Source organism: Lithobates pipiens, unplaced genomic scaffold (genome assembly GCF_037356315.1).
Source record: "Lithobates pipiens isolate NorthernLeopardFrog02 unplaced genomic scaffold, aLitPip1_a1.2 Scaffold_22, whole genome shotgun sequence".
Taxonomy (NCBI): Eukaryota; Metazoa; Chordata; class Amphibia; order Anura; family Ranidae; genus Lithobates; species Lithobates pipiens.
Genome location: NW_027507784.1, coordinates 149836760 through 149855849, shown reverse-complemented (window position 1 = coordinate 149855849; position 19090 = coordinate 149836760). Strand labels below are relative to the sequence as shown.

General features: G+C 45.9%; 1 protein-coding gene across 1 annotated transcript in view; it reads right to left on the bottom strand.

Annotated features, from left to right (window-relative positions):
- Window positions 1-19090, bottom strand: part of LOC143925695 (parathyroid hormone 2 receptor-like) — a 187910-nt gene that overhangs the window by 167684 nt on the left and 1136 nt on the right. Inside the window, exon 2 of the mRNA XM_077450157.1 lies at window positions 1215-1275. Coding sequence (XP_077306283.1) covers window positions 1215-1275 — 61 coding nt within the window. The remainder of the gene's footprint in view (window positions 1-1214; window positions 1276-19090) is intronic.

The following is a 19090-nucleotide window of genomic DNA, read 5'->3' as shown; positions in this document are numbered from 1 at the left end:
TTTCAAGTTGATTGGTTTGGGAGACGGGCATATAACCACGGAGCATATTTGAAGCGAAGAGTGAACATTCCCCCAGCACACCAGCAGCAGTGTCCAAGCAGCAGCACAGTGGCTTATACTGTGAAGGCTCGTTTAACCCCACGAGGGTGTTTGATCTGGTGAGAGCAATCACATTCCCACAACACTGAGTGGTTCACCCGGGATGAGTGTTTTCCCTCTACATTGCCTTTTTGCACTAGTCACTTTACTTTACTACCACCTCTTGAAACACTGCAGTATGTGACTCTTCAGCGATTTCTGAATGCGATTCTGAAAAAATCTTCCTTTGTTGAAGGACGTTCTTTGGGACTAAATTATTTTTGCACGATTTTTATAGGATTGCTGAGATTAACTGATTAGCACATTTTGGATTGATTCGATTTCAAGTAGCACTTATTAGCATTTTTGTAATTTTATGTTCATTTTGAATTTCTTAAGTTTTTTATGAATTTGATATCTATAATAATAGTAGAATATATATGGATCACTGCAGCACTAGCACTTTATACATATATTAGATAATTAACATTTTTACTAGCACGGTTATATCCCATGCACATATATTTGTACGCACAGAGTTGCACATGCACAGGGTTTTAGCGCCATAGCCCATTTCTAATTTTCTTCAGTAAATCAACCCAATTGTCTTGTAAATGGCAAGAAAACAAAACGTTTAAAAAAAAAAAAAAGATAAAATAATATTTTTTTTCTATTTCATAAAAACAATTTTTGTCAGATGGCAACATTTAGTATAATATAAATTACACACTTAGAATGACATATAATTATGCAGTGTGGTTGAAGGAAGAGCATTGTAAAACACTGTCGGGAAAATGTAATAAAGAATTATGTCAGCTAAAGATCCCTGCATAGGCCAGAAATCGATACCTGCAAGATTGTTAAAAACTTTCAGCAGCCCATAGGAGACATGGAGAGACCTAATATGACTCTTTAAAATGTGACATGCAGCTTTCTATTGAGCAGTACTCTGACCAATCACTTCTATTGAAAATCCAGCAATAGTGTGGTCAAAACCATGCATGAAAACACAAAATAAGCATGTTATGTCCATAACCAATCCCAAGGTCTGAAGAATGTTGAGACCAGCAGTTGATTGGTGGCTTATCCATTTTCTTACAAAGAATATATCTATAATAGCTTCTATATTAGCTTACCTTGCATCTGCTACTGTCACCCGTACTACAGACCACATTATTACAAATACAGCTGGAAAACCTAGAAAGACAAAAATAAAACTCATGGTATTATTAATTAGTTACCTTTCAACATCAACTAGACAGCTTTTATACTTCCATTTTAGCTTTTAGATATGTATATACAGGCATACCCCACTTTTAAGTACACAATGGGACCAGAGCATGTATGTAAAACGAAAATGTACTTAAAGTGAAGCAATACCTTTTTTCACTTCTTAATGCATGTACTGCATTGCAGTAAACATCAACAGGCATAACTGATTATCTAGGCAAGCTGGCCGACCTCAAAATCGCATATGTTGTAGTCCTGGGCCCCCTCTTGGTGCCCCGCAAGTTTCGTGTCCTTGTCACTTATGGTTCGGGAGCAGTGCAATGTCAAGCTGACCAAGATTTCCTATAGACGCCAATGTTAAATGTTAGAAACCTGGAGCAGTACGATGTCAAGCTGACCAAGATTTCCCATAGACACCAATGTTAAATGTTAAAAACCGGGAGCAGTGCAATGTCAAGCTGACCAAGATTTTCTTGTGAGGCGCTTTACATACACTCCTGGGTATGTTTATACTAGCAAGTGTACGTAAAGTGAGAGTATGTAAAGCAGGGTATGCCTGTATAGTAAATGAGTTTACTTTATGAGGTAACCATCATTAACTTCAATACATTCATGTATCTAACAGGTTTATTATCATAGGTAGGTAAATGACAAGGGTTGGTGTTTATTTAAAGTGTATAGCTATAAATTCATTAAAGTGGTTGCAAAAGCTAAAGTATTTTCTTACTTTAATGCATTCCTTGCTTCAAGATAAAAACCTTTCTTGATCAGATGCCCCCCTAAATACTTACCTGAGCCCTATCTTGTTCCTGCGCTGTACCTGAGAGCAGAAGTGCTGCCCTTTCTCCTCATTGGACACGAAGCAGCAGTGAGAGCCATTGGTATCACTGCTGTTAATCAAATGCTGTGGCGGGGGAGTAGGGGGCAGAGCTGCACTGTGTGTCAATAAACACACACAACACAGCTTGGGATCGAGCCCGCATGTGTGTCCCTACAGCAAGCGGATAGGGGCAAACATACAAGAGGAGGAGCCAACAGTGGCGACGGGGACCCCAGAAGAAGCAGATCACAGCTGCTCTGGTGCAGCTGTGCATGTTCTTTTTTTTTTATTACTTGAACCTTTACAAAAACAGATGTGCACATGATGTAGCAATGGTAGTTTTTTTTTATAATAAATATACACTATAGATAGAAGCATGACAGTATCAGGATAGATGCAGGTATTAATGCTAGTTCTATTGTTCTATTTAAAATATAGTTCATTATTTATTTACAACTACAGAACTTGGCTGCACAGCATGATCAGCTTTAGAGCTGGTTGCAGTATCACATGTTAAAACTCATGCATCACTGCAATGTACTGTACAGTAACAGATTAACAGAGCGAAATGCATCGAGGATACATGTGTTTTAGCAGTAGCGGGCCCATTTTCTAAGCTCAGTTTAAAGCTAAACTCCAGGAATTCAGCTAATCTGTAAAATGTGCTGGCATACTATGAGTTAGGTCCAACAAAGTGTATGCCATCTCATGGAATTATTTCTTTAATTTACATGTGACAGTTTTATGGAACTCTGGAAGTACAGCTATCACTACACTTCTGGAGCTCTAACAGGAGAGACGCTCCTTTCTAATACAGATAGGGGTTGATTTACTGAAGGTAAATAGGCTGTGCACTTTGCAAAATGCAGTTGCCCTCTGTAAGAGCAGTTGCTCCATAGCTTAGTAAATGAGCAGAAGCTCGGCTGACTTTCATCATCCAATCGCTTGCATGCAATTTATTTTCCTTGCATGTGATTAGGTACTCTTTGCAAAGTGAAGCTTAAGCAAAATCTCTTCCCACCCTTCCCCTCTGCTGCCCATTCAGAGGAGCCTTTGAGTTTTGTGAATGAGTTCACATAACACAAAGCATTCTGCGATTGGGCAGGAGGAGAGAAGGGTCAAGCACAGCGGCTGCTTGATATAAGACCAAAAGATCCAGCACCGGCACTGAAGGTATAGCGAAAGCTATGCTCCTGGTGCTCTGTAAATATGTAAATTGTGAAATAGAGAGTTAAGTCCATGAGGTGATATGCACCTTGTTGGACTTAACCCCTAGTAATTCAGTAATTGTTTTTTGGAAGTGGTAAGATTCAGCAAATAGAACATGCAACTATATGATTAGATTGTTGCATTTAGTGCTATGTATGAAACTAGAGGAGACACACAAGGCACTGTAATGGCAGACCACTCTATAGACTGTGACATGCCATACATTGATGTTGTGCTACAATAATGAGCGGTTTATCTGGTCATATTCCTGTGCTTTTGCACATATTAAATAATGCTGTGAACTAGCTTTTCTATGCTTATTGAATTGTGCACTTTGTGCTCAGCATATACTCTCCACGCCTATGTTTTGCTGCGTATGCTTACTAGCCACCTCTTTGGCTGAGATAATGTTTTCTTACTGCATGGTATGCATGGTATGCATTGCATGCAGCTTGCTTTGCTCAACAGGACTGCTAATACTGTCTGCATGCATCTACAGAGTGGATATTGTGTTAATTTACCACATAGAGCAATCTGTCATATAAATGCAATTTTGTATATCTACGTAAGAAATATTCATTTGAGGAGACAAATGCTATGTCATAAGGTTTTGCTCACTGGATGCATAATATATCATGCAGAGCCCTAGCATTATGGTTATTCTGGATTGCACTTCATCTACAAGTATACAACTTTTTATTTAGTTGATCAACACATGTTGGTTACATTTTAGCAATTTTACTCCTTGGTATTCAGCAATCCAAGGGAGACTATATTGAGGGCAATGGGAAGATGGTTTGTAACCTGCATGTACAAGCCTTTTTTCTATAGTGGCCATTGTGCATGGTGATACTTCTATAATACAAATTGGAAATACTTATTGAGTATTTACTGAGTATGATTAACTATAAAGTATGCATATTTATAATATATACAGTACATTTGGCATTAACTTATTTCAGATCATTGTTTGCTGCATCAGAGCAATAACATTTTTACAACAACATATGCACCCAGAAATGTAACTTCCGCTGATCATAAACCCCCCCCGGTGTCACATTTGGGACCTTTCAGGGGGGAAGGGGGAGCAGATACCTGTCAAATCCAAGTATTTGCTCCCGCTTCCGGCGAAAGAGTGTCACACTTTGCCCCGCCCCCACTGTCTTCTGGGAGACACACAGGTGCCAGGCGACAGCAGGGACCATTCAGAATGAGCAGCGCAGTAGTGAACCAGGAGTGAAGCCTAAAGTCTTCCCTGCCTGGCATGGCTGCTTGATTTTTGACACCCTAGGCAAAACCTAATTTGCCAACCCCCATTGGCTCCACCTCTGACTCCATCCCCTTTTTCCTGTCCATGTATACAGTGGGCTAGGGTACTATAGAGACAGGCTAGGGTACTATACGGACCAGCTAGGGTACTATACAGACCAACAAGGATACTATACGGCCTGGCTAGGGTACTATACAGAAAGGCCAGGGTAGTAATAGGACAGGCTAGGGTAGTATATGGACCGGCTAGGGTACTATAGGGACAGGTTAGGGTACTATAAAGACAGGCTAGGGTAGTATATGGACTAGCTAGGGTACTATTTGGACAGGCTAGGGTATATATACGGACTGGCTAGGATAGTATACGGACATGCTAGGGTGGTATACGGACATGCTAGGGTGGTATACGGACAGGCTAACTATGCAACTGCCTGTCTGTACGAGCACAGACAGATACACTGACAATGCTTCTATTCCCCTCTGTACCCCCTCCCCTATACACACATTACTTCTCCTCTGTACCCCCTAAATCTGTTCCCCTCTGTACCCCCTCCCCCACACACACATTAGTTCTCCTCTGTACCCCCCAAATCTGTTCCCCTCTGCACTCCCCCCACACACACACACACACACACACACCTTCGTTTCCCTCTGTACCCCCTCAAATTTGTTCCCATGTACCCCCCCACACACACATTAGTTTCCCTCTGTACCCTCTCCCCCACACACACATTAGTTCTCTTCTGTACACCCCAAATCTGTTCCCCTCTGTACCCCCCAAACACACACACGCACACATTAGTTCCCCTCTGTACCCCCCAAATCTGTTCAGCTCTGTACCCCCCACACACACATTAGTTCTCCTCTGTACCCTCCAAATCTGTTCCCATCTACCCTCCCACACACATTAGTTCTCCTCTGTGCCCCCCAAATATGTTCCCCTCTATACCCCTCCCCCCATACACACATTAATTCTCCTCTATACCTCCCAAATATGTCCTCCTCTGTACCCCCTCCCCCACACACACACATTAGTTCTCCTCTGTACCATCCAAATATGTTCCCCTCTGTACCCCCCCACACACACACATTAGTTCTCCTCTGTACCCCCGAATCGTTTCCCCTCTGTAACCCCCACACACACATTAGTTCTCCTCGGTAACCCCCCACACACAAATTAATTCTCCTCTGTACCCCCAAATCTGTTCCCCTCTGTACCCCCCCACACATATTAGTTCTCCTCTGTACTCCCCCAAATCTGTCCCCCTCTTTACACATACACATTAGTTCTCCTCTGTTCCCACCCCCAATATGTTCCCCTCTGCACTCCCCACACACACACACACCTTTGTTTCCCTCTGTACCCCTCAAATTTGTTCCCATGTACCCCCCCACACACACACATATTAGTTTCCCTCTGTACCCTCTCCCCCACACACACATTAGTTCTCTTCTGTACACCCCAAATCTTTTCCCCTCTGTACCCCCCAAACACACACACACACACATTAGTTCCCCTCTGTACCCCCCCAAATCTGCTCAGCTCTGTACCCCTCACACACATTAGTTCTCCTCTGTACCCCCCAAATCTGTTCCCATCTACCCTCCCACACACATTAGTTCTCCTCGGTGCCCCCCAAATCTGTTCCCCTCTATACCCCCCCATACACACATTAATTCTCCTCTATACCTCCCAAATATGTCCCCCTCTGTACCCCCTCCCCCACACACACATTAGTTCTCCTCTGTACCCTCCAAATATGTTCCCCTCTGTACCCCCACACACACACATTAGTTCCCCTCTGTACCCCCCTCCCCCCAAATCTGTTCCCTTCTGTACCCCCCCACACACACATTAGTTCTCCTCTGTACCCCCAAATCGTTTCCCCTCTGTAACCCCCACACACACATTAGTTCTCCTCTGTAACCCCCCCCCCCCCACACACAAATTAATTCTCCTCTGTACCCCCCAAATCTGTTCCCCTCTGTACCCCCCACACATATTAGTTCTCCCCTGTACTCCCCCAAATCTGTCCCCCTCTTTACACATACACATTAGTTCTCCTCTGTTCCCACCCCAATCTGTTCCCCTCTGTACTCCCCCCCCCCCCCCCCCCCACACACACAAATTAGCTCTTCTATGAGGAATCAGAGGGCCTCACTCCTTAGAGCTTACAAGGTCAAGAGATTTTAGAGGTAATAACTGGGGGGAATGTGCTGATGGAGAAACTAAATTTACAGTTGTTAGGTGGGGCCAGATAGGCTTCTCTGAAGAGAGGAGTTTTCAGGGATCATCGGAAAGTGGACAAAGTTGGAAAAAGACAGACAGATTGGGGTAGGGCATTCCAGAGGACAGGAGAGGCTCTGGAGAAGTCCTGAAGTTGAACATGGGATGAGGTGACAAGGGAGTTAGAGAGCTGGAGGAGGGAAGGGAACGATTAGGTTGATATTTTAAAACTAGGTTGGTGATGTAGCTGGGGTCCAGGTTGTGGATGGCTTTTCAATGTTAGTATGCATAAACCTAGAAAGAAGCCAAACAAACAACTGCACTCACCTAGAGTGTAATAAACTACTTTAATTAGAGATGGCCTTGCAGTTTGCCTTGGGGTCGGTTCGCGGCGAATTTTGCTTGTTCGAGATTCACCAAACAGGCAGACTTCTGCCGCTGTTAGCGCTGCGGACATATGAGACCTGATCTGGCGGCCATTTTACATTCTGTCTTTTGTCAGTGTAGGGACAGGATGCTGTGTGGAGCAGGGACAGTCAGTTTAAGCACTAGCTATTACTATTTATTTGACAAAAGTCCTTTTAGGGATTGGTATAGGGGTACAGTATATAGGGTTGTAATACACTTAGAAAACACTTTCTTTCAAAGATACAAAGTATATTCTGGTGCACTGCTGTGCTGCTGAGTGCACTGCTGACCGATTCTGCAGCTGTCTTTTGTCAGTGTAGGGACTGGACGCTGTGTGGAGCAGGGACAGTCAGTTTAATCACTAGCTATTACTATTAGGTCCACAAAGGTCCTTTTAAGGACTGGTATAGGTGTACAGTATATAGGGTTGTAATACACTTAGTATATACTTTCTTTCAAGTATATTATGGTGCACTGCTGACTGCTGACTGCTGTGCTGCTGAGTGCTTGCTGACCGATTCTGCAGCTGTCTTTTATTAGTGTAAGGAGGGACAGTTTGGTGTTTGGAGCAGGGACAGTCTGCAAATCCCTAGCTACTAGGTCCACAAGGGTCCTTTTAAGGACTGGTATAGGTGTACAGTATATAGGGTTGTACACGTATAATATACTTTCTTTCAAATATAGAAAGCATATTATATATCATGGTGCTGGTGTCAGTGCTCTCTATCACGGTGCTGGTGTCAGTGCTCTCTATCACGGTGCTGGTGTGGTGTCAGTGCTCTCTATCTTGGTGCTGGTGTCAGTGCTCTCTATCACGGTGCTGGTGTCAGTGCTCTCTGTCTCATTGCTGGTACCAGTGCTCTCTATCATGTTGCTGGTGTCAGTGTTCTCCCAGTGCTGGTGTCAGTGCTCTCTATCACAGTGCTGGTGTCAGTGCTCTCTATCATGGTGCTGGTGTCAGTGCGCTCTATCTCAGTGCTGGTGTCAGTGCTCTCTATCTTGGTGCTGGTGTCAGTGCTCTCTATCTCGGTGCTAGTGTCAGTGCTCTCTATCTCGGTGCTGGTGTCAGTGCACAGTCTCTATCGTGGTGCTGGTGTCAGTGTTCTATCTTAGTGCTGATGTTAGTGAGGGAGATTGCAGTGGAGAAGCCAATCAGTAGGCAGTGCCAGCACCATGGCTGAGGATCAGCACTGGACTGGCACCTCCAGACCACCGCAGTGGAGCCCTGCATAGGTGGGGGTAAGGGCCGGGCAGAGGGAGGGGCTCAAGCACAGGTTGGCACACTGGGACACTGGCACAGGACTGTGCTACCCTGACTGTGGCACTGATCATCTCCTGCACCCCCTTCATAGCCTGCCCTGACCTTGCCTCTCCTCCATGGCCTTCATGCGCTCCTGAGTCCTGAATTGTCAAAATTTCACAGATAAAAAAAGAATGCTTGTCGTTGTCAATCCCAGATTCACTTAATACTTTTGTTATGTCAGTGTCCATGTTGTGTGCACAGCTAGTAAGTATTTTGTGGCTGAAAATATGACCTGGAACTTTTTAAGGTTCTTCTGCCATTAAAGTCAATGGGGTCTGCCGCGAACTTTGCGGTTCACAAACTTTTGGCCTCGTTCGCGTTCACGAAACGTCCCAATCGGAAGTTCGTCCATCACTAACTTTTTTTTTTTTTTTTAAAGAGTATTTATTGATAAATGAAACAGCCATAATATTACATATGCAACAAAGGTAAGTGCAGTACAGTAGGACCATCATCGCAGATGAGGTGCGCGAAGAGAAATGAGAACAGAGTAAGGCTGCAACATATTAATCGTACATCACATATTGTATCAAAAGAACCAGATAGCAAGTAATGACTCAAGTAAAAAACAGAGCAGCAAACTGACAGTAACTGGATGGATCCTGAGGCAAGAGTTTGTTGTGATAGCAATATAAAGTTAACCAAGAAAGTGACATTTCCCAAGATTAAGTAAAGAAAAGAAAGGGGGGGGAGGGGAGGGAGGGACACATACAGGAAAAGGCAAACGGGGGGGGTAAAGGAGGGGGATAGAGCAAGGAGCCATGGGTTCTCGTGTCTAGTCCCAGGGGCGGGGGGTTCCGTAGGGTAGTTCCTGGGGGTAGTGGGTTGTTGAGAGCAGATTAGACATTAGGGGGGGGGGACTGACCCCCAGAACGGATGAAGGAGCGCCATAGTAGAAAAAGGTGTATTGGTCCAAATTGGTAATGTCCACCGGGGAGAGAGTGTTCGATATGAAGGGAAGCCACAGCGCATAGAAGCGAGACTTCGCTTTTTCGTCCCGAAAATTTGCGTTGCATCGGTCCTTGTAGAGGAGTGAAAGGAGGTCTTTCTGCGTCTGATCGACGGAGGGGGGAAGAGAAGGGGGATAATAGAGCAGCCGCGTTCGTTCGCTCGCCGGATTTCTCCAGAAACTTGTCCATGGCTACAGAAGGCTATGGCAGAGGTGGATCGGTGGTTTCCCAGCCGCTCGGCCGAATTTATAAGCCGATTTCAGGGTCGCGCTGCGGGAGCTGAGTGGAGGAGCAGTCACTCCATGCGGCGCCGGAACCGGAAGTCCATCACTAACTTTAATTACATATACAGTAGTATATGTGCATGCTATGGTTTTTATATCAAAATTATCTATCTAATGGTGCCATAAGTGGCAGTGACAGGACCCCATTATGTATCTCCATCTGGCATATAAACCTGAGAGAATGAAGTCGTCCAGAAGTTAATAATTCAAATTGTAGGGCTAGTAGGATACATAATTACCAACAATGTCTGTTACTGTGATACATGTCCAAATAGGTGGATGTTGCCTAAACAATGTTTTCCCATGGCCAGGTCAAGAAAGGAGCTGCATGTGATGTGGTGACCTCTAGTGACATGTGCAGACTTCTTTTCTGACTCCTCAGTAACACATAGAAATAAATCAGAATCTATTACTTACTGATCTGAAATTCTTATTGATTGTGCTTAGTTTAAAACTATACCCCCCGTTAAGTAAAAATAATAATAATAACTTGCGATTCGTTGCCAACGGTGGGGTTTCTCTCCGGGGTCCAGCGATGGCTGATCTGATCCGGGTGATTTCTCAGTCCAGCTCAGTCCATCCATGCATCCTTTTTCTCCACTGTCGGAGACACTGCGGGATCCCGGTGGCCTGATGTTATATGAGGAGGGTAGGGCCACCCGTCACCCGACCCCGCCCCCTCTGACGCTAGTGGGGGAAGCCGGGCATCCCCAATTACATATGGGTGACCCCACCCCCCTCTGATGTAACGCAGGTTTCTGTTACATCAGAGGGGCAGGGTCACCCATACGCCATTGGGGAAGCCCAGCTTCCCCCACTAGCGTGAAAGGGTGGGTGGAGACTGAGACAGCCACCTCAGAGGTATGGCTCGTTTCGCTGCCAGGAGGATAAAACCAGACAGTTTCTGGGGAACCTGGAATTTCAGTTGAATTTCCTCAAAAGATAGGAGTGTGTGAGTGATTGGGTGTACGATGTTTTGGAGCTGAAAGATTCCGGCCTGTGTCCAGGGGAGCATCCGAGTGTAGGATAAACCATCTGGAATGTCAGGATTGAACAGTACATTTAATAGGGGTGGACATGAGGATGAAAGGGAGAACCGCTGAGAGCATTTCCTCCATATGGAAAGAGTGAAGGCCATCGAGTGTAGGCATAAACTTCTAAGTTTTGTTATAGATGTTTGTAGATTTGTCCAAACCATAGAGCAAGGGTGGACCGGGGTAGTAATACTCATCTCAATTTCCGATCAAATGCTAGATGCCATTCTGTGTGACCAAACAATGATCGGTTTTAGATGGGTAGCAAAGTAATACTTAAAGAGGAGGGCCGGTTAAAATAAAAAAAATAAAAAAAGTCAGCAGCTGCAAACACTGCAATTGCTGACTTAATAAACACACTCACCTGTCCAGGGCGCCCGCGATGTCGGCCGCCCGAGGCCGACCCGTCCCTTGGCTCTCGGGTCCCGGCGCCGCCATTCCCTGTAAGGGAAACAGGCAGTGGAGCCTTATGGCTTCACTGCCCGTTTCCTACTGCGCATGCGCGAGTCCCGCAGCTACTGCGCATGCGCGAGTCCCGCAGCGCTTTCCGAATGGGACGCGCTGTGTTCTGGAACACACAGTTCCCAGAACACAGCGCGACTCATTACCCAGAAGACGCCGCGACAAAGACAGAAGACAGAAGATCTCCGCGGAGGAATCAGGGAGACTGCCATGTCCTCACCGAGGGGTATCACGGGGATGGCGGTCCGGGGCAGAGGGCCTGAACTGTTTGGGTGAGTCTTTCCGTGGGCTCCTTTGGTCCAGGGAGCGGTTGAGCGATGATGACTTGGATGGGGTGTGGGGGTGCGATTCCGAGTGAAAAGAGCGTAGAAATGCCTCCGCTTCGGAGGGATCTTGAAAGGTCAGCTGGTCGCCGTTCGGCGCTTTGAGGCGCAGGACAGCCGGGAAGGCCAGGGAGAACTTGAGTTGCATTTTGAAAAGTTCCGAGCACACCTGCTGGAATGCTTTCCTCTTCTTGGAGACCTCGATGGAATAATCGGCGAAGATTAGGACCTTGATTCCATCCAGTTGAAGAGAGCGGGTTTGTCTGAACTTCTGCAGGATCAGGGCCTTGTCAGAGTAATTGAGGTACTTTGCAATTATGGGTCTGGGGGATTTGTGTTCAGGTGTGGCGGGACCCATACGGTGGGCCCTCTCTACCGTGCAGGGGCCCAGGAGGCCCAGGGCTTCTGGGATGCGAACCGCGCAAAAGTCAGATAATTCGGAGGTCTGAAGCGACTCAGGGATGCCAACGAATCGCAAGTTACTCCGTCTGGCCCTATTTTCCAAGTCATCGAGCTTCTGCAAGATGTATTGGTTTGTCCTGTCCTGGGAGCGTTCAGTGGCTTGGGCCTGGTATAATTCCTCCTCCATGTCTGACACGCGGTGTTCCAGGTCGTTTAGTCTGGTGTGGTGTTCGCCTATTTGGGCCTTTAGCTGTTGCATGCCTGCATTTACGGCCTTTTCCACCGATGCAGAGATCATGGGGGATAATAGAGCAGCCACGGCCTGGGCAATGCGTTCCGTGGTGGAATCACCAGCAGGGGTTGTGGGGAGAGTGCCCTGGGATGGAGGAGCTTGAGAGGTCAGTAGGGGTTGTGCAGAGCGAGGGGAGGATGGGTCACTGCTCACCTCCATGTCTGTCGTGCGCTGCGAGGAGAAGGTAGCCGAGTAGGCCGAAGCCGGGGCCCCAATTTGTGGCCGCGCCGCGGTCGCGGGCGGCGCCGCGTTCGTTCGCTCGCCGGATTTCTCCAGAAACTTGTCCATGGCTACAGAAGGCTATGGCAGAGGTGGATCGGTGGTTTCCCAGCCGCTCGGCCGAATTTATAAGCCGATTTCAGGGTCGCGCTGCGGGAGCTGAGTGGAGGAGCAGTCACTCCATGCGGCGCCGGAACCGGAAGTCCATCACTAACTTTAATTACATATACAGTAGTATATGTGCATGCTATGGTTTTTATATCAAAATTATCTATCTAATGGTGCCATAAGTGGCAGTGACAGGACCCCATTATGTATCTCCATCTGGCATATAAACCTGAGAGAATGAAGTCGTCCAGAAGTTAATAATTCAAATTGTAGGGCTAGTAGGATACATAATTACCAACAATGTCTGTTACTGTGATACATGTCCAAATAGGTGGATGTTGCCTAAACAATGTTTTCCCATGGCCAGGTCAAGAAAGGAGCTGCATGTGATGTGGTGACCTCTAGTGACATGTGCAGACTTCTTTTCTGACTCCTCAGTAACACATAGAAATAAATCAGAATCTATTACTTACTGATCTGAAATTCTTATTGATTGTGCTTAGTTTAAAACTATACCCCCCGTTAAGTAAAAATAATAATAATAATAAAAAAAAAAAATACAAATTCAGCAGCATGTAATTATGTAATTGTAAGTGCATCTGCTCTTACCATTTTGCTTCTACTACCCCTCCCCATTCCATCCATAAAGTTCCACAAATACTTAATCCTGTTAGTGAAGTCAACCTGCATGTAGCTTCCTGTAAAGCAGTTTTGTACTGCTCAGCAGGGATGAGTTTCGAGTTTGAGACAAACAGTGAATTTTATGATGCGTTTGCGGCAAATTTGAGTGCCCCACAATGCACTGCAAAACCACAGTGAATTGCTGTATGCTGATTGGCCAAAGCATATACCTGACCTACATGCTTTGGCCAATCACAGCACGCTCCTAAGCGAGAGCCATAATTGGCCAAACGCAGGGTGCCTTTGGCCAATCATGGCTCAGGGGGACTAATATATATATATATACACTCTGCATTCAGCGTAGCCTATATTTACAGTGCATTCGGCAGTGTACAGTTTAAAATACAGGGCAGGCAGTGTACACAGTATATAATACAGTGTAGTACGGTGTTAAAAAAAAAAAAAACATCATGACTGGAAGGCCTCCAAGGAGAAGCAGACGCTCACAGGCAACTAAAGGAGGGCAAGCAGCCTCTGAAATAATATTTAACAGCAGGGACCATTCCTGACAACAACAAGAGTAACTGTGAGGGGTTACAGTGTTCTGGCATCACCAACACCTAAGGCCCAATGTTTCTGCCTCTGTTTAACCACTTCAGCCCCTGAAGATTTAGCTACTCGATGACCAGGCCATTTTTTGCAATATGGCACTGCATCACTTTAACTGACAATTGTGCAGCCATTCAACCCTGTACCCAAACAAGATTGACATCCTTTTTTCCCCTCCAAATAGAACTTTCTTTTGGTGGTATTTGATTGCCCCTGCAGTTTTTATTTTTTGCACTCTAAACAAAAGAAGAGCGACAATTTAGAAAACAACACATTTTACTTTTTCACCGTTCCCGCCGGGCACTCTCATCGGCTCCGGGCACAAGCTGCGGGTGCCTGCACCCCTAGTAGATAAGAGGCGGAGCGATGTAAGGTAATGTTGTTTCATCCAGCCATACCATTCTGCTGCAGTAAAACTGTGGCGGCTGGTAGGCAAGCAGTTAACAGGGACATGTAATTACAATTTTTGAAACAATATTTGACAGCAGGGACCGTTCCTGTGCCCAACAAGAGTAACTGTGAGGAGTTACCGTGTTATGCCATACCATATGACCTCTTTTAGACCAAAATAAATCTTTCCTTGTTGGAGATGCAAAAACAGCAATGTAATACTTTACCCATCTCTGCTCGTCACTTTCAAATATCTTCCTGATTAATTCTAGGGCTGTTGAGTAAATGTATGGAACTAAACTAGGCAACTGTAATTAAAAGCAAACCTTTTTTTGTTTGTTTTGGATAGCGTGGAGAGTAATTAGAACATCTGTCAGTTTTTAGTGCTGTCTGTGCTCCCATGAGGAAGATTCACCCTCTCTATTTGTCCTGTTTGCCATTATCAGTGAAAGTAAAAGAAAATTGCAAAATTTGGGTTGATACTGGAACAGTAATAGAGGGGGAATCTTCCAATGAGTACACAAGTTCCGGTGACCCTGGTGACATCCAAGGATTTCCTCACTTTGGAGCGATTTTCTCTCACTTGCTGTTGTGGCTATGTGACTGGAAGTGAGGGGAAATCTGCCCTATGGAACACAAATGGTAAAACAAAAAGTTTTTTTTTTTTTTTTAAATTGTATGTTTTATTGAAAGATTTCAAAAATACATAGGAAAATGCAACATCAAATAATTGTTAGTGTCAAAGAAGTAAAAAAGAAAAGAAAATAATCCTTCAGATGATATAAAACAGAGGCCAAAGCCGGAAAAGTTCAGGTTACAGTGTCACCAGCTTTACAAATTACATTATAATACTTGTAGAAATCAAGGAGAGGGAGCTACGAGGGGAGGGCGGAGTGGGGAGGGACCCAGAGAGTGGGCAGACTGGGTGTATTAGTATATCACACCATAAGAGTAGTCACTCGCTAGGTCTAGGGTAGATGGGGTCTCAGGAGCACCTATACCAGACAGAGGCACTCCGTGGGAATCCCACAAGGAGGAGGGGAGAATGGGAGCACCATGGAATCTTTAAGGGGAATGTTAGCAGAGTCAGGGGGATTAAACCTGCCATGTATCTATTTAAGAGGGCATTGTACTACTGGAGGGTACAGGAGGGATCCCAGGATTAAGGTTTGAGTGGTCCCACAGGTCCCAAATCCTGGAAAACCGAGGCAAATTATCATGAATAGTAGGGATGAGCTTCGAGTTTGAGTTGAACTCATGTTTGACTCAAATATTGCCTGTTTGCCTTTTCGGCAAACAGTGAACAATTTGGGGTGTTCGCGGCAAATTCGAAAAGCAGTGGAACACCCTGTACAAGTCTATGGGAGAAATCTAAGGTGCTATTTTAAAGGCTAATATGCAAGTTACTGTCCTAAAAAGTGTTTGGGGACCTGGGTCCTGCCCCAGGGGACATGTATCAATGCAAAAAAAAGTTTTAAAAACTATCGTTTTTTTTCGGGAGCAGTGATTTTAATAATGATTAAAGTGAAACAATAAAAGTGTAATATTCCTTTAAATTTCATACCTGGGGGGGTGTCTATAGTATGCCTGTGAAGGGGTGCATGTTTCCCGTGCTTAGAACTGTCCCTGCACAAAGTGTCATTTCTGCAGAAAAACAGTCATTTAAAATCACTTGCGGCTATAATGAGAACACTCATTGAAAGTCATTGATAAATTTTAAAAAAGCGTGGGGTTCCCCCAAATTCAATTACCTGACCCTTCAGGTCTGGTATGGATATTAAGGGGAACCCCGCGTCAATTTTTTTTTAAAACGACGTGGGGGTCCCCCTAAAAATCCATACCAGACCCTTTATCCGAGCACGCAACCTGGCAGACCGCAGGAAAAGAGGGGGGATGAGAGAGCGCCCTCCCTCCTGAATCGTACCAGGCCACATGCCCTCAACATTGGGAGGATGCTTTGGGGTCCCCCCCAAAGCACCATGTCCCCATGTTGATGGGGACAAGGGCCTCATCCCCACAACCCTGGCCGGTGGTTGTGGGGGTCTGCGGGCAGGGGGCTTATCAGAATCTGGAAGCCCCCTTTAACAAGGGGACCCCCAGATCCTAGCCCCCCCTGTTTGAAATGGTAAGGGGGTACAAAAGTACCCCTACCATTTCACAAAGAAAGTGTAAAAAATAGTTAAATAAGACAAACACACTTTTGAAAAATTCCTTTATTAAAAAAAAAAAAAAAAAGATTCCAGCGGTGGTAATCCACTCTTGCTATCCAGCGACAGATGATCATCTCTCCGGGGTCCAGCGATGGCTGATCTGATCCGGGTGATTTCTCAGTCCAGCTCAGTCCATCCATGCATCCTTTTTCTCCACTGTCGGAGACACTGCGGGATCCCGGTGGCCTGATGTTATATGAGGAGGGTAGGGCCACCCGTCACCCGACCCCGCCCCCTCTGACGCTAGTGGGGGAAGCCGGGCATCCCCAATTACATATGGGTGACCCCACCCCCCTCTGATGTAACGCAGGTTTCTGTTACATCAGAGGGGCAGGGTCACCCATACGCCATTGGGGAAGCCCAGCTTCCCCCACTAGCGTGAAAGGGTGGGTGGAGACTGAGACAGCCACCTCAGAGGTATGGCTCGTTTCGCTGCCAGGAGGATAAAACCAGACAGTTTCTGGGGAACCTGGAATTTCAGTTGAATTTCCTCAAAAGATAGGAGTGTGTGAGTGATTGGGTGTACGATGTTTTGGAGCTGAAAGATTCCGGCCTGTGTCCAGGGGAGCATCCGAGTGTAGGATAAACCATCTGGAATGTCAGGATTGAACAGTACATTTAATAGGGGTGGACATGAGGATGAAAGGGAGAACCGCTGAGAGCATTTCCTCCATATGGAAAGAGTGAAGGCCATCGAGTGTAGGCATAAACTTCTAAGTTTTGTTATAGATGTTTGTAGATTTGTCCAAACCATAGAGCAAGGGTGGACCGGGGTAGTAATACTCATCTCAATTTCCGATCAAATGCTAGATGCCATTCTGTGTGACCAAACAATGATCGGTTTTAGATGGGTAGCAAAGTAATACTTAAAGAGGAGGGCCGGTTAAAATAAAAAAAATAAAAAAAGTCAGCAGCTGCAAACACTGCAATTGCTGACTTAATAAACACACTCACCTGTCCAGGGCGCCCGCGATGTCGGCCGCCCGAGGCCGACCCGTCCCTTGGCTCTCGGGTCCCGGCGCCGCCATTCCCTGTAAGGGAAACAGGCAGTGGAGCCTTATGGCTTCACTGCCCGTTTCCTACTGCGCATGCGCGAGTCCCGCAGCTACTGCGCATGCGCGAGTCCCGCAGCGCTTTCCGAATGGGACGCGCTGTGTTCTGGAACACACAGTTCCCAGAACACAGCGCGACTCATTACCCAGAAGACGCCGCGACAAAGACAGAAGACAGAAGATCTCCGCGGAGGAGGAAGAGGAAGATTAGGATAAAGTGCCTAGCAACAGGCATTTCTGGTAAGTAAAAAAAAAAAAAAAATTCATTTTTTTTTTTTAGATTTTTTTCTAATTTTTAAAATGTTTTTGTTTTTCAGGGTGGCCCTCCACTTTAAGGAGATCAGGGGCACCCAGTCCACCCCTGGATCTAGGGGCAAGCACAATGAACCAGCTATCCTATGGGCTTTGTAGTGCCAAATAAAATTGAGAAATTACCTTTGGGTAGCTTTAAGTTGGGACAATGGAACAGGGAACGGTAAAGTTTTGAATAAATAGAGGAGTCTCGGCATTACAGACATCCTCAAGACATTAATGCAGCCCAAGAGAGAAAAGAGATATAAGTCCCATTGTTGCAAGAGTCGGTCAATGTCTCGGAAGAGTGGAGGAAAATTGGCTTGAATATGAGGCTGTTAGGTTAATTCCTAGGTATTTGAGGGAGTCAGTGTGCACCAATGAAAAGAGTAATTTTGCTGTAAAGTTATGAGATCTGAGGGCGGGATGAGTATAGGGAGAGCTTCAGTTTTGCTAGTGTTGATCCTATATCCTGAGAGAAAGCTAAATTGCTGAAGTAAGGCATGTAGATTGGGAAAGGAGGTGTGGGGTCTGGTCAGGGTCAGCAAAATGTCGTCTGCGAATAAGAATAGTTTGTATTCATTTTGACTTAAAGTTACCCCCCGGATATCAGGGTGAATGCGGATGGCAGCAGCTAGGGGTTCCAGACAGAGGAAAAAAGTATGTGATATAATGGGCATCCCTGTCATGGTTTTGCAATAGTTTGCTTACCTGTTTCCATGTGTTCATCTCTAGAGACCAGCCAACCCTCACCTGACTGCTTTTGTAATCCATCCTCTGGCATGACTCCACCCTAGCTCCCATCAGGGAGCTCTATATTAACCTGTGCACTGCAGGCCAACCCTGCTGATCAACCTTTGTGTGTTAGCTTCCTGTTACCTGCCGTGTGTGCTGCTGTTGTTCCGTTACCGACTTTGGCGTGTCCTTGACTATCCCTGTTTGCCTGTGATCCTGACCTATTGGCGTTTCCCTGACTATTCCTGTCTGCTTGTGGTCCCGAACTTGGCTTTATCCCTCACTATCCCTATCCTACTGTGGGTGCGAGCTGGGGGACCCTGGGGGTCGTGACCTGGAGCCAGTTGCAGCCCAGTCCATCCTCACCACTAGAGGCTCTGGTGAACACCTGCTGGCTCTTAGACTCCGCGCCCCAGGGAATCTTACGCTCTAACCCCAGTGGGATCCCCCGTCCGCAGCAGTCAGCCGTAGGGTCCACAACCTTGCGGTGCACTCCTGATCCCTACGGTGTGCATCTGTCACCTCGCCTCAAGGTGACCTGACACCCTCTAACTACAAAATAAG